Source organism: Vanessa cardui, chromosome 28 (genome assembly GCF_905220365.1).
Source record: "Vanessa cardui chromosome 28, ilVanCard2.1, whole genome shotgun sequence".
Classification (NCBI taxonomy): Eukaryota; Metazoa; Arthropoda; class Insecta; order Lepidoptera; family Nymphalidae; genus Vanessa; species Vanessa cardui.
This window is the reverse complement of record NC_061150.1, coordinates 1,774,548-1,798,054: the sequence shown is the minus strand read 5'-3', so window position 1 is coordinate 1,798,054 and position 23,507 is coordinate 1,774,548. Positions and strand designations below refer to the sequence as shown.

The 23,507-nt window shown below is 36.7% G+C and overlaps 2 protein-coding genes across 3 annotated transcripts in view; one reads left to right on the top strand and one right to left on the bottom strand.

Moving 5' to 3' along the window:
* Positions 1-10,764, bottom strand: part of LOC124541763 (pantothenate kinase 3) — a 52,864-nt gene extending 42,100 nt beyond the window's left edge. Inside the window, exons 1-2 of one of the 2 annotated variants that reach the window (XM_047119712.1) lie at positions 10,630-10,764; positions 4,898-4,984 (exon numbers count right to left, since the gene is read on the bottom strand). The gene's annotated coding sequence lies outside the window, so the exon portion shown is untranslated. Of the gene's footprint in view, positions 1-4,897; positions 4,985-10,292; positions 10,312-10,629 lie in introns of those variants that run through there. The other variant, XM_047119713.1, reaches the window with a different exon arrangement.
* A 574-nt stretch (positions 10,765-11,338) lies between these two features.
* LOC124541718 (charged multivesicular body protein 7) lies at positions 11,339-22,975 on the top strand. The gene is made up of 11 exons (XM_047119654.1): positions 11,339-11,901; positions 13,219-13,438; positions 14,323-14,494; positions 15,336-15,502; positions 16,065-16,201; positions 16,682-16,769; positions 18,029-18,191; positions 19,620-19,784; positions 20,708-20,914; positions 21,913-22,051; positions 22,734-22,975. The coding sequence occupies exons 1-11, from the start codon at positions 11,630-11,632 to the stop codon at positions 22,873-22,875; spliced, it is 1,872 nt and encodes a 623-aa protein (XP_046975610.1). The 5' UTR covers positions 11,339-11,629; the 3' UTR covers positions 22,876-22,975.
* Positions 22,976-23,507: the final 532 nt, after the last annotated feature.

Below are 23,507 nucleotides of genomic sequence, written 5' to 3'. Positions count from 1 at the left end.
GATTGTCATTTTGGAAGGCACGGCAAAGTGGGATCTGATGAGGCATTGTTTGTCTAACACCTAGGGCTCTTGGGCATGAGATTGACGCACGTCATAGGTCATAGGATCGTTCCTGGTGGAAGAGATCCTTACAAGGTTAAGATTGTCATTTTGGAAGGCACGGCAAAGTGGGATCGATTTATAGCTGAAACCACTCAGTTGAGACGTCTCATTACCTTCGTCTGTGAGTTTAAGAAGGAGGAAGCCTCATATTACCTAACAGTCCAAAAGAAAACTTGTCTCGGAATGGATGGGTTATTTAAAACGATCCTATAGCCTCCTCATCCCTTGAAGAGGATAAGAGGATTAGTAATAAGTAATAAGAGGATTTAGAGGGTAAGTAAGGGGTCCATGTTATTCCCAAATTCATAATACATTAAATAAAATAAAATAGCCTTTAATTCCAAACCCAATTAGCAATTTATATATTGTTTCTCTTTCTTCTTCATTAGATTAATATTGTCAATTTATTTAATGTCAGAAATTCTAAAGATTTATAAATAGTAATGATGTTATTATGAAAAGAGGCTGGTTAGTTTGGACGCACTGTGTTGGACAAACGCTAATACTTGACAAGTATAATAAAGTGTAAATATCCCACAGCTGGGATAAGCCTCCGTGGAGAATATTGGATTTTTTTTTCCAGAATGCTATGTTAACGCAGATTGGTGTAAAGTAAAGTTAAGTAACAGCCTGTAAATTACCCACTGCTGGGCTAAGGCCTCCTCTTCCATTAAGGTAAGGAGAGGGTTTGTAACATATTCCACTATGCTGTTCCAATGCGGGTTGGTGAAATGTACATGTGGTAGAATTTCGAAGAAATTAGACACATGCAGGTTTACTTACGATGTTTTCCTTCACCGCCGAGCACGACACTGGTGCTTCCCTGGGTTTGAACCAGAAATCATCGATTAAGATGCACGCGTTCTAACCACTGGGCCATCTCAACTCTGATCAGATTGGTGTAGTCAAGATGATTTTCCCCACAACGGAGCCCATGATAAATTATAAACACTTCCTAAACGCATGAACATTCAGTGGCGCTTGATTTGACCTGTAATCTTAGGTTATTGAACCAAAAAAGATTTAATAATAAGGAAATAATTTCGTAACGATTAACGTAATTCGAGACAAAAACAGGATACACCCAAATAATTAAAGATCGTGCTAAATAGACATATTAGTCTAGAGATATTACTTTAACAAGGAAAATCTTCATTAATTTCCTGTAAATAAGGATAAGCATATTGAGATTAATATTGTGTCAACGCCATTCCCCACATAGAGATTTCTGGATCTGGATCTGGAGATCTGGTTGTGAGAAAATTTGTCCGCGTACTTAATCAAAGCATCATGGAGAGGCAGGCTTTTCAGTATGACGTTACTTGGTGATAGGGCTTTGTGCAAGCCCTTATCGATAGGTACTACCCACTCATCAGTTATTCTACAAATAACAGTACTCAGTATTGTTGTGTTCCGGTTTAAAGGGTGAGCGAGCCAGTGTAACTACAGGCACAAGGGACATAACATCTTAGTTCCCAAGGTTGGTGGCACATTGACGATGTAAGGAATATTTTTAATATTTCTTACAGCTTCATTGTCTATGGGTGATGGTGACCACTTACCATCTGGTGGCCCATATGCTCGTCCGTCAACTTATAATATAATAAAAAAAATCTTTGGTATAGGTATGTACCATGTAAGCGTACATATGAATTCAATAAAAAGCGGTTATTTTAATATTACCAACAGACATTACAATTTTATTATATGTATAGGTTAAAATTACGAACAAAATATACTTCAATTGAAGTACACTTGTAAAAGGCACTGATACATGTAATTCTAAAGAACTATATTAAAAGTCTGCCTAGGTTTCAAGCTATAATGTTATGTTCCTTGTGCCTGTAGTTACACTCAATCTTCAAACCGAAACACAAACTGCCTACCGCTGTTTGGAGGTAGAATATCTGATGAGTGGGTGGTACCTACCCAGACTTGCACAAACCTTACCACCGATTACATGCCTGCTACTATCTGCTACTATTTAAAAGGCATAGCCATGTCAGCCATGGAGCATTAATGGCTGTTAATAAGAAACGTTACTTGCCGTCATCAAGCAAAATCGAACCTACGACCCTGTCTAATATAACTCGTCATAAATACATAAGTTATCTGCGACAATTTTCCGTATACTATGACCTGATAATCTTCACATGTGTAAGAGCGTCGTAACCTTTATTTTATCTTGCATAGATAACACAATTATATAAATCACTAGCAACCCGCCTCGGCTTCGCACGGGTGCCACACTGTTACTAAATATACTACAGAATTTGTTTATTTACGACATAACACTATAAACTTCTAAAATTATCAGCGTATCTTTACTATATTGTCCATGTATTATATACAAACATTCCTCTCGAATCGCTCTATTTATTAAAGAAAAAACCGCATCAAAATCCGTTGCGTAATTTTAAAGATCTAAGCATACATAGCGACAGACTGCTGTAAGTGACTTACGTTTTATACTATGTAATGATAATAATCAATGTGTATGTCTGTGATATAACAATAACATCGAAACTATTAACAGTTTATATATGACTATTTTTAATTGTAAGTTAACAAGGTATTATTCGTCAGTCTATCTATGTCTCGTCTTCGTTCAAGATTACATCCCAAAACATATATATGTATTGTAAGGAGTGTCATCCCTACCACACCAGCATACCTGCTACAGGCTACATAAGGCGTGCGATTCCAAGACTAGAAGTAATACAGTAATCCACTTATTGTTCAACAACAACGAACAACAATAACAGCCTGTAAATTCCCACAGCTGGATTGGAAAAAATTCCACCACGCTGTTCAATGCGGGTTGGTGGAATACACATGTGGCAGAATTTCTATGAAATTTTACAGGTTCCCTCATAATATTCACCGCTGAGCACGAGTCAAATTAGAAAGACAAATTAAGCACATGAATCAGCGGTGCTTGCCTGGGTTTGAACCCGCAATCATGGGTTATGATGCGCGCGTTCTAACCACTGGGCCATCTCGACTCGTGACACTGATTGCTCAGTCATGTCAATTCATCTCCCGCATCATCGCAAACGAGCCATTTGTAGGGAAAACCACACTACACACTCACAGCGTTTTCGCCGGAAGTGTTGCCAACTTTATTTTTTGGAAGATCGTATCATAACATAGAAGAGATCATATTTAGCCAACATTTCCAGGGAGGAAGTAGTACATAATGAAATTACAAGAGATCAACGTAGATAATGAGGAAGAGGGAGAAAAAAAAAAGACTTTTTACTTGGTGGTAGGGCTTTGTGCTAGCCCGTCTGGGTAGGTACCACCCACTCATCAGTTATTCTACCGCCAAATAACAGTACTCAGTATTGTTGTGTTCCGGTTTGAAGGGTGAGTGAGTCAGTATAACTACAGGCACAAGGGACATAACATCTTAGTTCCCAAGGTTGGTGGCACATCGACGATTTAAGAAATACTTAATATTTCTTACAGCGTCATTGTTTATGGGTGATGGTGACCACTTACCATCAGGTGGCCCATATGCTCGTCCGCCAACCTATACCATAAAAAAAAAAAAAAAAAAGAAGAAATAAAACCGGTGTGGTTTTTAGAAGTGAAGTGGTGTCAAATTTGATTACAAAAATGTCCCTTATACATAAAATCTCCAGTTCCTATTGACTTGTTCAGTCCGTAACGTATTCATTTCATACTGATACGCTAAGTATTTCATCTATTCATATTCAAATTACTGAGAATTACACTTACTTATGATTCTGGGTATAGATTTTGGATTTTGAAAAGATCGTATGTTTTGCGTACGATTTCGATTACACGATCGTATATCGTACAAGAGCCAAAAAGGTCGTATAAATAGGATTTAAATCGTACGGTTGGCAACGCTATTAACGAGGTCCCAGACTAGCGACGTCACCGTTGCGGCCGTGACGTCAGTAAAATCATTCAGTGTTTAGAATCACACCCCACCGTATTCGTTCTGAGCCGAGGTGCGATCTCATAGGAGACACCCTCAGGACGAACTTTAAATTCGAGCCCCGCGCTCAACCTCAGGGCTGAGGACATTAGTCCACGCCCGAACGTCCGGTGACGCTGTAAAGGCCAGTAGGGCCAACAGTAATACATCATACACACAAAAAAAAAGATAGACTAGAGGCCATTTATAATCTCGCGCTAGACGGTCGTCATGCTGTCGGCACGTTAGATAATTATTATTTCGCTAATTGTTATTAATGGCAGCTAGTTTAATAAAAGTTGTTGTTAAATTCTATATTTTGATAAAACATAAAATAAGAGTGTTTTGTAGGTAGATTGTTTTTTTTTAATAAATTACCACTTATGATTCTTTTTTTTTTATAATTCTAAACATACTTATTGAGGGTTTGTTCACATTATGAACATGTCACCATCATCATTACAAAACGAAAAAATTACAAGCGATGATTAATAGCAATTTTAACAATTGACTTCTTATCAATGATATTCTAATAAACAGATATGTTATATCCATACTAAACAACAGAAAAATGTGTGCCGCGCCGGGGACCGTTTATTTTACATTTCGTTACAAGTAAAAAGGATAGCTTGATAAAAAACAATAAGTAAAAGGGATAACTAGATGTTTTAATTACTCAAAACGTATTACTACATAATTATGATGAAAACGACTAAAGGCAAACGTCCCAATTAGGACGTTTTCTATTCTTCACTTTTTATATCGTTAATGACATATCTGTTTACTAGAACATCATTGAGGTAACCTCTACGTTTTCTCAAATCGACAATTTTAAATCGTACTCACCTATCGACATATCTGCGGGGTACTGCATCGTCGAGCTGCAGAGGTCATGTCACGGGTCTAACGTCACCGACCGACCATACTTGTCAACTGAAATGAACAAATATTGGCAAATTAATTACAAAAAACAGGCTTACTTATCTTGTTCGCCATATTGACATTGATGGGCCTATCCCTTTCATAAATACAATGTTGACCGCTGAATTATAGACCCTTCATGGTCTTCACTAAGGATATTATGGATAGGTAATTTGAATGATATTTCATCGGTTTTGTGTAAAAGTAAAAGTAACAGCCTGTACATTTCCCACTGCTGAGATAAGGCCCCCTCTTCCATTAAGGAGAGGGTTTGGAACATTTTCCACCACGCTGTTCCAATGCCGGTTGGTGGAATGCACTTGTGGCCCTTGTCACCGCCGAGCATGAGATGAATTATAAACACAAATTACATTATAAACAATTATTTCGGACTATCCGTTTGATTAGAATAGTTACGAATATAAGTTTTTAGAGGTGGTAGAAATCTCTGACAAACCAATATAAATAAATAAAATAAAATAAAATCTGATGAGCGGGTGATAACCACCCAATCACCCAAAAGCTTACCATCAATAATTTGCCTAATATTCATAATCGATTACAAAAATAACATATCAGTATTACCTTGAGCTAATAATTCAATCTATTTCTGATTACAGATTTTCAAATGAATGATTATTTCCTTCTAACGATGACACGAGATAAGACAAAATAGATATACTAACACACACCAACGTGTACACACCCATACATGGACAGAATTAACTACATACACATACAGACATATAGTGATGCTAATTTAAAAATAAGAACTTCAAAAACAACAACAACAGCCTGTAAATTCCCACAGCTGGGCTAAAGGCCTCCTCTCTCTTTGAGGAGAAGGTTTGGAACATATTCCACCACGCTGTTCCAATACGGGTTGGTGGAATACATATGTGGCAGAATTTCTAAGAAATTTGTCACATGCAGGTTTCCTCACGATGTTTTCCCTCAACGCTGAGCACGAGATGAATTATAAAGACAAATTAAGCACATGAATCAGCGGTGCTTGTCTGGGTTTGAACCCGCAATCATCGGTTAAGATGCACGCGTTCTAAAGAACATCGCAGAACACTAATACACTACGTCCTCATAATCCAGCTGGTTTTGATCCTCGATTTTGAAGCCTTAGGGATCTGACGACCATATAGGTATTAGAACAAAAAGGCAGTCAAAAAAGTCTGTTCCAGACAGTACACCAATGCAGCATGCGAAATCTATACCGTTGAGCCTGCCGAAGAAACAGAGTTGCGATCGCCGAAGAAATAGAGACGCCGTTCTAGTAAACCTGGACACCGGAAAGTTCCACATCCCACTCCACTTCATGTAAAGAACGATCATCGAAAAAATAAATAAATAAAGGTTATCCCTTAAAGAGCCTTTAAGGATGTGTTGCAGATGCATTATAATGGTGGATCCAGATGCGCCGATTTCGTGCCAAGAACGACTATCACAGTGGTTTCAACGATTTAGAATACCTTAAACATTTCAAGCCCATGATGTTCTAGTAAACAGATATGTCATTAACGTGCAAAAAGTGAAAAACGTCCTAATTGGGACGTTTGCCTTTAGTCGTTTTCACCATTATTATGCCAGTAATACGTTATAATACATCATAATTATGTAGTAATACGTTTTGCGTAATTAAAACATCTAGTTATCCCTTTTACTTATTGTTTTTATTAAGCTATCCTTTTTGCTTGTAACGAAATGTAAAATAAACGCTCCCCGGCGCGGCACACTTTTTTCTGTTGTTTAGTATGGGTATAACATATCTGTTTATTATAATATCATTTTTTCAAGCCAAATAATTTTTTCGAGAAAAAATTATTGCGATTTATCCTTAAATTTTTATGCACCATGAGCTCTTTGCTTACTTGCTACCATCTTAAATTTGTCGTGTATTCTTCACCCACACACCAATTATTCCAGCATTAAACAATTACACTCTCTAGTGGTATGTTCCTGTTTGAAATGTGACCTAGCGTATTTAGTGAGACAAGAACATTTTAGATCCTGCGTTGTGTAAGATATGGTACATACTTTGGCTTTCCTTATATTAAAGGGATAGAATTTGGGGGTAGTATAAAAGATATCAAAGATACCTAAATACAAATTTGACGAAAAATTGAGTGACGACATATTTTCGAAAAACACATTCAATAGTCTTGGAGACAATTATCTTCTATACTCCAAAAAGCTACACCTTTGGGGGTATTCCGCGTTATGTGGGATATTAAGCCTTTCAAACTAAGAAAGTCGACAATAGAGAGGCTACGCCCGTGGCTGGATCTACTCAGGGGCCGCAGGTTATTATAGGACTTGTGACCTCTATTTGCTCACTCACCCTTCACACTGGAACACAATATTGAGTGCTAGTAATTAACGAACATTTGCTTTAGAACATCTGATGAGTGGGTGGTGCCTACCCAGACGGATATGCACAATGTTTGACATTCTTAATTTTTGTTTATAATTCATATGGCCTCGAAGAACGATAGCATCGTGAGGATTCGAGCATCGGTCTCATATGGCAAACGAGCAGGAGGCTCATCTGATAGAAAGTGGTTACCACCGCCCATAGACATCTGCAACAAGGGCCTTGCAGTTTGCCGGCCTATAAGGAAGGAGTACGCTCTTTTTATGGTGTAGGTTGGCGGACGAGCATATGGGCCACCTGATGGTAAGTGGTCACCATCACCCATAGATAATGACGCTGTAAGAAATATTAACTATTCCTTAAATCGTCAATGTGCCACCAACCTTGGGAACTAAGATATTACTTCCCTTGTGCCTATAGTTGCACTGGCTCACTCACCCTTCTAACCGGAACACAACAATACCGAGTACTGTTATTTGGCGGTAGAATAACTGATGTGTGGGTGGTACCTACCCAGACGGGCTTGCACAAAGCCCTACCACCATGTAAAGATTTCTTGAAAGATCCCAATTCGTATCGGTTAGCAATAACCGCCGGGGAAAGCTGGTACCACAGAGTGGTTGTGCAAAAAGCGTGTTAATAATAGCGCTGTTGTGGATTTACAAAAATCAAGGTGGAAAATAAAAACTTTCATTCGACATCCAAAACTGACACTCGGTTTTATCGTAACTATATCCAAGTAAACCTATTAAAATCGTTATAATACGATCGTAATTACATCCCGATACAACTTCTACGGAAGAGCTACTGACGTAGGTCAGTAAAATAGGAAAGTCAAAGTCAAAAACCTTTATTCAAAATGGAAGTGATTACACTTTGTTATTGATTTTCGAAAATCTACCACCCTAACTACTTGTATCGAATTTAATTTTGCTTCCAGTTTCGATGTTGGTTTCGTCAACGTTCGTTTTGAATTCCATTTTTTATTCTAATCCATACTAAAAATCGTAAATCATTCTCTCGAACAATATTATCGCAACGATTCGACGTCAATTGTTTATTTAGCTTTTGTCCTCTCGTGGTTGGAACAGACTATAACCACTTCAACCCACTTTAATTTTACTACCAAAGATAACAATGCCTTTTCATGAATCCATAAAGATAACCATAGATTATTTTAAATCTCAACCAATAGGAATAATGTCAAAACAAGATCAAAATCATCTTACTCTTTCTTCCATTGAAATGTAGACAGGGTAAGAAAAGATTTGTCACCTTAAGACCTATTTTCGTGTGCTCAGTGTGAGCGATAATCTGCTTTACCGATCGACAATGACATATTGCGTCGCAATGATTTGACGTTCAGATTCAAAAGGCACTAAGAGCTTAAGACTTGATAAAGGGATGAATTTGAAAACTGATGAAGGTTTTCTTACTCAGACTGTACAGTGTCTATATATATTTATAGAAATTTTACTGCCTTAATCAGATATGCATATGATAGCAGCTTATCAAAACATCACAAGTGACATGTACATTGGGGGTAAGAAAAGGTTCGTCACCTTAAGACCTATTTTCGCATGCTCAGTATGAGTGACAATCTGCTTTACCAATCAAGAATGACATATTGTATTGCAATGATTTGATGTTCAGATTCAAAAGGTACTAAGAGGTTAAGACTTGACAAAGGAATTTGAAAAGACGAAGGTTTTCTTACTCCGACTATACTATACATATTCAAATTACCCTAACATATGTTCGATGAGCATCAAAAATAAAACCATTCTTTTCTAATATATTCAAACACATTGTCGACAATTCAAAGCATATTGTAATGATTCTAAATTCATCTTCGTCACTTACAATCTTATCTGAAGGTCTTTATGAATGTTATAATTTTTTTTTAAATTGTATTTACGATACGATAAGGTATATTATGTTACTATTATTTGAGTTCCTCTTTTTTTTTCCTAGAGTTCTTGGGTTCAAACAAAAGTCAATCCATTATAAAGTTATTCAATTTGTTCATCGATAAAGTTTCATTTGTAGAGCAGTTACTCAGAAAGGTGAGTGAGCTAGTGTAACAACAGGCATGAGTGTGGTATTAAGAATAACGGTAGACTTGCAAAAAAATGTCTATTCACCCCTAAAAATCATTTTAGAGAGTCCTTCTAGGGCACTTTGCTAATGATTCAAGACTGAACCACTATCGGTGAAGAGAACTCTAATATGCAGGCTTAACGTTGCTGCTTTCAGGCAAGCCTGCACAAGGGACCATCCTACCATCTTTGTATTTAAGGTTGATAGTGTATTCGCAATCCAGAGGATGGTTAGTAATCTCATGTCATGATTGCTTACTATCAAAAGGCCTGTTTGCATATAAACACAAAATATTATATATATACATTTCTTAGATTAAAGAGTGCAAAGGCATATAATTATAGTGATCAGTCTATGCTGGTTACTTATTAATAATTTGTCCTATTGTACGTTAATATTACTATTTGAAAGTTATCAAATACCAAATGATTATTTTTGTCTGTTCATCCAGCATCAAGGTTATCTTAAAAATTAGAAGCACGTAGACTGAGGAGAATGTTTTCGATTGTAATAATTATTAGTTGTAGTTAATAATTATTAGTGTAGTTATATTTAAGTTTCACAGAATATTGTACATTACAAAGTTGAAATTAATATTGTTTTATTTACTTTATACACAATTAAGATCAACTTTTTATAACTTAATTTATATTATTAATTTCAAATCACTAATCAATAAAATGAATAAATACATCAAGATATGTCAATATCATTCTTATCAGATAGCTCGAATATCAACAATATCTTTGATAGAATTATTCGCTTCATAATTAACCTAGATTCATTAAGTCATTAAATAAATAATAACAGTTACGTTATTTGCACAAGTACACTCACAAAACCGGTTTTTTTAAGCACACAAAACTGATTTTAAGAGCCGCTATGTTTCGTTTCGCGCGAGTCAATATACGTCAATCATAATTTTGTATTTTATGCTTGAAAATGCGAAAATTGCAATGAAATCAAATGACCTTAAATGGAGTATGAATACTTTTTATGTCACGTCGTCATGTGTAAACATAAAAGTCATTTTATAACCAGTCGGTTCCGAACAAATGATTTGGAAAAGTGGGCCGTTTCTGTAAGTCGCAACCTACTAAAATATTGCATAAATATAAGCAACTTTAACAACTTAGATGTTGTTTAATAATATATGATATAGATATTAACTTACCAATGATAATCTCAGAGATGGGTTTTTTCACGAAATTATAAATATTCACTGTAATAATAAGGAGGAAAATAAGAAAATTCTCACTACAACGTGACGTCCGAAGTCTTATCGAAAACGAACGGTTCTACCATAGATTATTTATTTTTTTCTGTTCAATGTCATTTGACAGTTCGTTCGTTAATTATTTGTTATGCTATTTTTGATAAAACCAAAATATGAAAAATTGTTTATGTATAGATAATTGGTATCCTATCAACACAAAAAGCGATAATAAAAAATGTTATTGTTATTTTAATTTAGCAAATGATCACAAATATTGGCTTAATGTGCGACTAAATTACTCGCATATCCAATGTTTTAAGAATTTTGCAGTAGGGTTATACTGTTAATTTATTTGGAAATACTTTCTTATCAAAAATATTGTATAAAGTTGAAACTTTTCTTAAATAAGAAAAATATTGCTCATCATACGCTATATTCACTATTTCAGTTTTTGAGAGATTTTAAGTATATATTTTAAAAAACAGGATTCATTTACGTTCATTGATTTAGACAGCGAGCAGAATAAATATTAAAAATACAACACAAATACAAAATTGTTTCCATCAAGTAGTAATAAAGTAAATATTGTGCTAAATAAGAACATTAGTATAAATATTATTTGTATTATCATACTAGTATATTATTTTTTTAGTATTTCCATAAATCATAAAACGTGAAACGTAACTTTTTTCTAATAATTATGTAATTAAAAAATGATCGATAAACAATATAAACAAACATTATGCAACTTCTGTAAGATTTCTGATCAGAGACAAATGGCTTTATTTAAGAATTTCTTTTCTTGATAACATACCATAAATTATTTAATTTACATCTTTGATTTTGATGTAATCGAAACGTCAAATTAGTCAAAAATATTTTTCAACCGTGTGCTTTTTGCGAATGCGGAAATATATTTAATAACATTGCAAAAAAGGATTAGTAAACAAACTGTAAAATGGGTCTCGCGGAGTGTGGTATTCCTGAAGACAAATTACCTCAGTGCTGGTCTGATGATACGCGAATGAACGCTCTGTTTGCGCCTTTTCGTTTAAAATCAGCGAACCCGGAATCATGGGAAATGAAGATGAAATTTTGGTCTGATATGGTGAGACAATGGTGTAAGTTTAAAATGGACCCTATAGTGTCAGGGGCAGATGTGAAATTCGCTTTCCAGCGCAGGGGGCGAACCGCTGCGTGCATCGAAATAGTTATCGAAGAAATGTTTCGGTTAGTATAACCTTTGGAACAAAAGATTTTTTCGAGCCTTTGTTGACAAATAAAAAATAAAAAAATCTTACGCGTCTTTTTGACAAAGGACATGAAAAAAAAATATATTTGGTATTATGTTATTAGCTATTTGCAAAACAAACCACATATTTGGAAAACAAGATATTGTTTAAAATCTATATATTTAAAATGTCTTAATAGTGCGATATGTAAATTACTTGTAGTCTGCATTATGACAAATAAAAATAAATAAAAAAACATTATAGAATATAGTTTAGTAATATTCATAATTCTATAGACATATGATAAGGCTAAGCAAAATCATGTTTAATAAATATCTACTTAGTGGCAGGACTCTGTGACAGTCCGCCTGGGCATGTACAACAGACTCATTCCTCCAAAACAACAGTAAATACTCTTTATTGTACACCAGTAAAAAAAACACATATACACAGTTTAGATGAAAAATGTACAAGAAGGGGCCTTATCGCTAACACAGCGATCTCAGATCTCAGATATCAACAGTAGTATTGTTGTGTATGTATAACTACAGAAAAGACAAAATATCTCCTTTCAAACATTGATGGTGTAGCTGATGGAAGGAATGCTTAATATTTCTTAATGCACCAATATGTACGGCCAGTTGTGACTGCTTACCATCATAGAAATAAGTAATAACATATAGCCTATTAATGGAAGTAGGAAAAACTAATAAATAAGCGATAAACAAACGTCAAATTTATATATTACATGTGATTTGCTAATAACTCAGCTATATTGTGCAATAAATGATGATGATTAATATATATTTAATTATAATACAATACTATTACACTTAACTACTTATTTATACTTAAATTTTACCTACAAAATTCGTATAACTGTTTCGCTGTCATTCAAACCGCTACTTTATCCATAGTGAATGATAGATTAATCAAGCTCTCGGCTAATAATATTGCGCCAATTGACTGTCAAATGTTATTTATTTGGCTCCTCTTCTCCAGCGGTCGGAATTGAGTATACTAGAATGGCTATGTGTCAGCGATTAATAATTATAATTTAATTTATTGTTTATTTATTTAATTATTAATAGCTGTGCCTGCGACCTTATAAGCGTTTGATATTAACAAAAAAAAAAATTGTAGCATAAGTTGTTCCTTATTATATCAGTTATCTGCCAGTGAAAGTCTCGTCAAAATTGGACTAGCCGTTCCAGAGATTATCCGGAACAAACAGACGGACAGACAGACAGACGGAAATTGTAAAAAACATTATGTTTGCAAAAGTTTCATTAAGAAAACCATAATTAAATTACAGATCTGGCGAACTATCGCCTATATCAAAGTACCAGCAGATTCTACACAATGGTCCCGAGGGCTGGGTCCGATGGGGAGCCAGGCTCGCTTTCAAACCAGCAGCATTTGCGCTCACTGCGGTAACATCATTTCTACCGGCAAGAGAAGCCATAGATGCTAACGGTCTTCCAAAAGCTAGTATAGATTCAACTCAACGATTCATTTTGGAGAGCGCTGTTAAGGTAATAATTTGTTATATATATTTTATAATTTGTTTGTCGCTGCTGTCCAATGCACTCTCACTAATAAACACTCTGTAATTGTCATTGTCAGTAAGAGGCCATTCATTTATTACGTAAGACGATTAAGGGGGGGAGGGGCAAGGGGGTGTGAAGAGTTTAGTTAGATTTTACATAACATAGAAAAAAAATAATGCAAAGTTAAAATTATAATATTTAAAACGTGGAAAAATCCAAGCGTGTGTTCCATTTTTTCTTTAGATTCTTATGTAAAAAATATTAAAAGGGGGGGGGGGGGGGTGTTTCGGCCTTTTCTTATTACAGATAGGGAAGGAGTCAGAAACTAGCGAAAATTGTCTCACGAAGTAAATGAACGGTCCCTAAAAGGCTATTTGAAGAGTAACTACTTAGTTTCTTGCCGGTTCTTCTAGGTAGAATCTACTTTCCGAACTGGTGGTAGCTTCACTTAATTGTTAAATGACGATTCAAAAGTGCTTGTAAAAGCCCACTTGAATAAAGTTTATTTTGATTTTGTTTTTAAAATCCATTTTATATAATTTCGTAGAGTTTATTGAACCCAGTAAAAGTAGTTTTTTTTATAAATTCTTGTACATTTTCTGAAAAATATCAAAATAAAAATTCAATATTTAAATAGCGTGCGAAAACTCTACTTTGACAATAAAGCGCTGCAATCGGTGACGTCACTTGCCTGTATTGTAATCTCTGCCACATATAATCCACATACAGTAGGCAAAAAACCATTGAGGAGTGCTTGGTGTCACGTGACAAACATTTAAAAAAAAATTGCATTTTTATTTATGGATTATACTCATAATATATACTGTCAAATGGCTTATTAATTATTAAAAATATAATATTTCTTCCAGGAACAAGCGATGGATCTCTTAAACAATTTTCCCGTCGGCTTGGAACGTATTGGAACGATCGAAGAATTGATGAGGGCATGCGGACAATCGAACAGAGAAGTGTTTGAAATACTTCTCGGTTATCTGGTGTCTCAGGGTATGGCTGTGAAAAGTGGGGATGTCGTGAAACTAGGTAAGCTTTATATATATAGATTGTCTTAAATAAATAAATTATTATATATTAGTCTTCATATACACTTTCCATCAGGTGATGGAAGACAAATGCCTATATTATTACAACTATATAAAAAAACTCTTTTCTTTGTCGCACCACCAAAAACTGGAACTCTTTACCAGCACACGTGTTCCCCTCCTCTTATAACCTGGGTGCCTTCAAACGTGGTGTGAAGAGGCATCTTGCGGTCCGGCATGGCGAGGGTGACTAGTGCAGCTCATTCTTGCTGTGCGTACTAGTCGTCTTCGCGTTTTAATTGCATTTCCACTTACCATCAGGTGGAGTGGAGTCATATGCCTAACCGGATATTATGAAAAAAAAAACATCAAATTCAGTTCAGTGGTTTGGTCGTGAAAGACAGACACACAGACAGACAAAGTTACTTTCACATTTATAATATTAGTATATATGTATAGATATATGTTAATGTTGTCAGTATATAACACAGGCGTATGTAAAACCGAGGAAATGGTGAACGAACATTTCCTCGGTTATAATCCAATAAAAGTAAAGTAAAGTAACAGCCTGTAAATTCCCACTGCTGGGCTAAAGGCCTCCCCTCCCTTTGAGGAGATGGTTTGGAACATATCCACCACGCTGTACCAATGCGGTTTGGTGGAATACACATGTGGCAGAATTTCTATGAAATTTGTCACATGCAGGTTTCCTCACGATATTTTCCTTACCGCTGAGCACGAGATGAATTATAAAGACAAATTAAGCACATGAATCAGCGGTGCTTGCCTGGGTTTGAACCCGCAATCATCTGTATATTAAGCATTGATTATGTGTCTTCTAGCGGAGGCAAATAAGAAGGTATCTCCGGTGACGGAGATGGACGCTGCCGTGGTGAAGCTGATGTCGGCCGAGACGCGACTGCAGGCCGACGCGACGCGACTGTCGCGCGACGTCTGCGTCGCGGACGGCGAGGCGCGCGCCGCCGTGAAGCTCGGCAACAAATTGGCCGTGAGTACGATGTGCTTTTGTAACGATAAAATGTCATATTTGTGATTGAATTATTTCCGTGGTCGAGTGGTGTGTACGCCGGTTTTTCATGGGTACGCGACTCCGAGGTCCCGGGTTCGATTCCCGGCCGAGTCGATGTAGAAAAAGTGTCATTAGTTTTCTATGTTGTCTTGGGTCTGGGTACTTCTGATTTTCCAAAACACGAGTGCATCAGCTACTAAAAAAGATATGAGAGAGTAATGTATGTGTTGTCTCATATTTATTTATTCAAAAAAAAATTAATAAGAAAAACAATTGAAATACGAAAAAAAATAAAAATACTAAAACAGTCGAATTTAAATTTCTTAAAGATGATGATGTACAAAATCTTCAATAAATCTCATGAAATAGCATAGTGCATATGGAAAATATTAAAGAGAGATTTCTTTTGTTTTTTTGTTATAGCAAACTCTATTATAAGTTTATTATCAACAGATAAATCTTAAGAATTTTAGTATTAAATCATCAATGTTATTTACAAACAATTAATTTGAAAAACAACAAAACAAATACTCAATTTCAGGCAAGGAATCATCTCCGTAGGAAATTAAAAGCTCAACAGCGTCTGGAAAGGTGTGAAGCGGCTTTGGACAACATCAAAGAACTATTACAGCAAGCGAGGAACACGGATATCAATACAACTGTTGTCGATACATATCGGTGAGTATAATTACACAGTGGAATTCCTGTAATCCTTCCCCTGGCTAATCCGTTTTTTTTCCACTCACCCTTCAAACCGCAACACAACAATACTGAGTACTGTTGTTTGGTGCTAGAATAACTGATGAGTGGGTGGTACTTACCCAGACGGGCTTGTACAAAGTCCTACCACCAAGTGAGTCATCGCTTATGAAGATAATGCCTGATTGAACGGGCCACCTGTGAACCACTATTGTGGTTAGAACGCGTGCATTTTAACCGATGATTGCGGGTTCAAACCCAGGCAAGCACAAACAGACATGATGAAACTGTAAGGGTTCCTAGTAGGCTACGGAACACTAAAAACCTTATTAGTCTCTGGACGCTTTACAGAAGCGATAGCTTAAATTAATCTAAGTTGCAATATATAAACTTTATGATTGTAAGTCTCACAATCATAGCATAAGATATGTGTAAATGACGCAATACGTTTTCTTCCAGGACAAGTGCCCAAGCTATGAAGAAGACGATGAAAGATGGAGGTATGGATGAGGATGCTGTCCACGACACGATGGATGATCTAAAAGAGGTCAGGTATTGTTCCAACGCTATTTAGAACTAGATGAAAATTCTTAAATATAAATGTACTGAACGCATCCCTGTATAGTACGACACGACTCAGATGTCGCATCGGCACAATTCGTAAAACCGATCACATCCGAATTGAGTATGCTATCCCAAATTATCAATATTTACTTCTCATGTGAATATGATCTTTACACAAACGTAATAACTTGTAATATCATATGACCGAATGTATTCGTCAATTTGACGCGTCGATTTACATGCACTTGCTTTCTCTGACGCGGGAATCTATAGCGACGAATAGCGTCGAGTGGCGCGATAGGGAGCTGTTTCTGTTGGGTGTATAAATCGGCAGTGATCGGTTTTATTGAATTTGCCGATGCTACATCTAAGTTGTGTCGTACTGTACATTCTGAACACACGCATAAACGTCAAACATGGCCGCCCGCTGAGCTGTCATGTTATTACATTTTATGGATTTAATATCGAACAATCTCGATTATACGAATTTTTTGGACATATGTTATCTATAAGTATATATATGTTTCGATCGGGTCTGTCGTAGTCCTACACGAAATTATCTTTTATTTTAAATAAAACATATGTTGCTAAATAGTTATTTTGAGTCCAAGGGAAAAATAGTTAAAATTGTCAAATATTAAGAATGAAATTACATAAGATATACAATTATTCATATAGTATTATTAGAAAAATATTTATCCCTTGAAAACCACAGCTATGTGGTTTGACCGCAGTACCACGAACGACCTTGGTAAAATATATTTGCATTAATAAATTTAATTCAACTTAGAATTTACATCTTTGCACTCAAGTGTTCATAAATAAAACCGAGATGGCCCAGTGGTTAGAACGCGTGCATCTTATCCGATGATTCTGGGTTCACATGCAAGAACCACTATATATATATATATATATATATATATATATATATATATATATATATATATATATATATATATATGTGCTTAATTTGTGTTTACAATTCATCACGTGCTCGGCGTTGAAGGAAAACATTGTGAGGAAACCTGCATGTATTTAATTTCATAGAAATCCTGCCACATTTGTATTCCACCAAACCGCATTGGAATAGCGGTGGAATATGTTCCAAACCTTCTCCTCAAAGGGAGATGAGGCCTTAGCCCAGCGGTGGGAAATTTACAGGCTGTTCTAATTGTTGATGTTCATAAATTATTATGAAGGACTATGCTGATTTTATAATTGGTTCCTCTTTCTTATTTCCAGGTTATGGACAGTTACAACGAGGTGGAAAAGGCTCTAAGTGGTAACATAGACGATCTTGACACAGCCGAACTGGAGCAAGAGCTGAATGATCTGTTATCAGGTTCCGGTAACACTGGGGGTACTCCAGGGAGGGAGGACAGGGATAAAGATGGCAGGAATATTTGTAAGTTATGGTATACTGATATAACTAAAATGTCTTCATATCCTAAAGCTAGATCTGTAAATCTGAAAGAGATTTTTTTATTTTATTTATGGTATAGGATGAGTATATAGGTCATCTGATGGTAAGTGGTCACCATCACCCATAGACAATGAAGCTGTAAGAAATATTAACTATTCCTTACATCGTCAATGCGCCACCAACCTTGAGAACTAAGATGTTATGTCCCTTGTGTGTAGTTACACTGACTCACTCACTCAAATCGGAACACAACATTACTGAGTGCTGTTATTTGACGGTAGAATGACTGATGAGTGGGTGGTACCTACCCAGACCGGCTTGTACAATAGCAACACAAGAGTGACAGCATCACAGAACAGATTTGTTCATAGCTGAATGGCTGATAGCAAATAAATATTATATAATAATAATATTTAATAATAGGAAATAAATTAGGAATAATAATATTATACTAGGATGCCATCAGACATAGTGGCAAAAATATTCTGACCCCTTAACACGTGTCAGTTATTAAGATTAACATGAGAAAACCTATTTGTAGTTAGTCAACATATTGTGAGGAAGGCTTTGAGCATGGATGTGGATGGATATAGAGGTAGAGGACGACCAAGAAAACGATGGATGGACTGTGTGAAAGACGATATGGTTAGAGAGAATGTTACTTGTGAGATGACGTCTGACTGAGGAGTATGGAAGGAGACGACATGCTGTGCCGACCCCGAATAAAATTGGGATAAAGGCAGGAGGATGATGTCACTAAGTGTTTATATAATTTGGAAGTTCACTAGTTAGTCTCTGGGTTGGTTGGGTCCAATTACCTAATGTACTTTGTCTAAGCCCTCTGAATCATGACCCAGTATAAAACAAAGTAGCTCTCACTGTCTGTGACTATGTATGCTTAGATCTGTGAAATTACGCAACGGATTTTGATGCTGTTTTTTTTTAATAGATGGAGTGATACGAGAGGAACGTTTTTGTATATAATATATAGATAATATAGTAGAGAAACACTGATAATTTTAATTTGTAATGTGATGTCATAAATAAACAAATTCTGTAGTGTATTTAGTATCAGTATTGCACCCGTGCAAAGCCGGGGCGGGTCGTTAATTTATATTATATACTTATAATAAAATTGGAGTGTCTGTTTGTAATATTAAAATAGCCCTTTGTTATTCACTGCTTGTTTACACGGTATACCAAAATAACATGTTTTACAATTTTATCTGTCTGTCTGTTTGTTCCGGCTAATCTCTGAAACTGCAACGATTTGATGCGACTTTCACTGGCAGATAACTGATGTATTAAGGAGTAACTTAGTATACAATATTATATTATTTTTGTTAAATTCAAACGCTTACAAGGTAGTTATAAATAAAAGTAAAATTGTATTTTTTTTTTCGTTTTCAGCAACGAAGCTGCCGTCCCCGCCAACGGATAAACTGGCGAGGGGCACGAGGAAGCCTTTCGAACGGGACTTCGTCTTCGACGGCGAGGAACAGATGCTGGCCGAGTTGAATAGCCTCGGTCTCGAGGACGCCAGCCCCGGGAAGGTGGCTGTGGCTGTGGCTGAAGGTATAACATATATAACATAGTTTTTTCATATACAACAACAACAGCCTGTAAATTCCCACTGCTGGGCTAAAGGCCTCCTCTCCCTTTGAGGAGAAGGTTTGGAAGATATTCCACCACGCTGTTCCAATGCGGGTTGGTGGAATACACATGAAATTTGTCACATGCAGGTTTCCTCATTATGTTTTCTTTCACCGCAGAGCACGAGATGAATTATAAACACAAATTAAGCACATGAATCAGCGGTGCTTGCCTGGGTTTGAACCCGCAATCATCGGTTAAGATGCACCCGTTCTAACCACAGGGCCATCTCGACTCTTCATTTTGTTGACATCTTCTTTTTGTTTTTTTCATATATAATAATAATAATAAAATTCTTATATCTATGTTAGTGTTGTATTGTGATTATTTGTAATGTTTTTTTTAGTTAGTTATAGGAACTCCTTCGTAGCGTATAGGCCTCCTCCAATTCTTTCCATTTTTTCCTATTCTTTTTCATATATCCATATGGCTTATTTATTGTCGCGACGGCTACGCATTTATAATCTATACATATAATAAAATTGGTGTGTCTGTTTGTAATATTAAAATAACAAATACACGGTACATGTACCAATTTTTTTTTAGTTTTTTGTCTATGTATTTGTTCCGGCAAATCTCTGGAACGCGTGGACCGATTTTGGCAGTACTTTCACTAGCCGATAGCTAATGTTAATATTAATGGTGATGAGTTATTTAGGCTGCTTTTATATTAGAGTTATAAATAAAGTCACGCTGTAATGTTCAAATACTGTCCATTACCGCATGCCACCACTCCGGCGTCATTTCGGATGCCTCCCACTATCAACTTATAATACAATACCATAAACACAAAAACCTTTTTTAAGTCTTGGGCACTGGATTTATGTTTTTTTTTGATTCGCTAGCCGAACCGTCCCCGAAATCCCCGAAACGGGAGACCAAGAAGGAGAAACCGTCCCAGGAGTGGTACCCGCCGTCGAAGGACTGCCTCACGGCTGACGCGTGGTCACACGGCAGCCAGGACAGCGCCGCGGACGCCGGCCTCGACGCCAACCTGGCGGCGCTGGCCAAGGAGTACGTGGAACTGCGCCAGGACGACAGGATACATCCAGGTGAACGGTGACAGTTTGACAATCTGTGCCCGATCTCTTACTCACTCTCTTTAAAATTAAAAAGTAAAGTAAAGTAAAGTAACAGCCTGTAAATTTCCCACTGCTGAGATAAGGCCTCCTCTTCCATTAAGGAGAGGGTTTGGAACATATTCCAGAGCTGAGATGGCCCCGTGGTTAGAACGCGTGCATCTTAACCGATGATTGCGGGTTCAAGCCCAGGTGCATATGTGCTTAATTGTGTTTATAATTCATCTCGGGCTCGGCGGTGAAGGAAAACATCGTTAGGAAACCTGCATGTGTCTAATTTCATCGAAATTCTGCCACATGTGTATTCCACCAACCAACCAACCAACCAACTAAGCATTGGAACAGCGTGGTGGAATATGTTCTTTAAAATTAATGTTGTCTTAAATTTTCGCGATTACACATTGAAATAAAACTAGCTGTAATGGATTTGAATCGCGTATATTATTAGTAGTAGGGTACACGGGTATTCTAATCGTGACCACGAACGCTGTTAAGTGCTCGAAACGTCGGGATGTTAAAAGTAATTAATATACGCGATTCAAATCCGTTATAGCTAATTTTATCTCTTTAAAATTATCTTTCTCTTTCACTCCCTATCTCTCCGCTCTCTTCATTTCTTCATATCTGCTTGTCCATCTTCCTCTACCATTCCCCGTTTTCATCCCCTCTTTCAATCTACCTTTACGCCCTTTCCCCTTCCCTTCCTCTCTATCTCCAACTCTCACCATTTCCCGGTCTCTATATGTTTCGTTTTTGTTCTCTTAAAAAAGCCACCCTTCCACGCTGACTAACTTCAGTCCACGTTGATTTTTATAACTCTTATATGGACCCTTATATGGATTGTAAAGCCGTTAGTTCCGCGACTGGATTCTCCAGTTAATCCAGACTTACATCCTTGAATAAAAGTCCTTGAGATTGTCCAACATAGTCTGAATATTAGAAGACACACTAATATATGTATAACTTCCCAGGTCAAACCCTTAACGTGGACTTCACGACACCCCCACGACACTACGGCGCCCAGTTCCAGGTCCAAGACCACACTGAAGGGGCTGGCGTGTGGCTCTACAGCAGCAGGGACGAGTTGGCAGCCAGCACTGCGTACAGCAGGTAGGCTTTCCTCTCACCATCATCACCACCACCAAAAAAACCATAAAAATGTTGTCGACTTGTAAATAAATATTGGACAACATCACATACATTACTCTGATCCCAATGCAAGTAGCTGAAGCACTTGTGTTATGGAAAAGTGGTGACAACGCGTGCATCTTAACCGATGATTGCGGGTTCAAACCCAGGCAAGCACTACTGAATTTCCATGTGCTTAATCTGTGATTATAATTCATCGTGATCGGCGCTGAAGGAAAACATCGTGAGGAAATCTGCATTTGTCTAATTTCGTAGAAATTCTGCCACATGTGTATTCCACCAAACCGCATTGGAACAGGAGGCCTTATCTCAGCTGTGGGAAATGTACAGGCTGTTACGTTTACTTTTACACAAACCGTATCTAAAACCAATGAAATAACCTATCCATAACATCCTTAGTGAAGACCAAGGGACTATAATTCAACCAACATTGTATTAGGAAAGGGATAGGCCCTTCAATGTCAATATCGCGAACAAGATATTTTGTAAATAAGCATGTTTTTTTAATTAATTTGGCAATGTTTGTTATATGCTATGGATATGTTCCAAATCTTTTCCTCAAAGGGCTAAAGGCTTTAGCCCAGCCGTGGGAAATTTACAGGCTGTTGTTGTTGTTTATTTATGTATTATTTTGTTATTACAGTTCGGAGAGTCCCGGTAAAACCGGTGGTAACTTCCAAATGGCCCCCGGCGGCGAGAGGAAGAAGCCTGACCCCTGGCCCAAGGACGACAGCGTCGAGGATCTGGAGAGGCGACTCAAGAATCTGAGAGGTTTCAATTTATAGGTTGTTTTGTAAATATGATTTAACTATTAATTTTATGATCGTAATATTATCTAGTTTAGGTTAGTTAGAGATGTACGGTTAGCCTCAAAAGTATTTTTTTTCAAAGCCATATCGTTGTTGTCTGAGTTCAAATTTGTTTTATTTTCTCATCAGTGATTTGGTGGTAGGTACCACCCACTCATCAGTTATTCTACCGCCAAATAACAGTACTCACTATTGTTGTGTTCCGGTCTGAAGGGTGAGTGAGCCAGTGTAACTACAGGCACAAGGGACATAACATCTTAGTTCCCAAGGTTGGTGGCGCTTTGACAATGTAAGGAATAGTTAATGTTTCTTAAAGCGTCATTGTCTAGGGGTGATGGTGACCACTTACCATCAGGTGGCCCATGTGCTCGTCCGCCAACCTATAACAAAAAAAAAATCAAATTCGGTTCAGCGATGAAAGAGCGACAGACAGACAAATATTATAGATTAAGTAAATTTTCATATTCACTGAACAATTTCATCTTTGCTAGTAACAATAATATTTTAAAAAATAGTTATGAATGTTTGGTATGCTGACGGTACGGTATTTTGAGGCTAGCTGTACAAATATGTAATGTTATTTCAAAGTTTAGTTATTTGTAAATGGT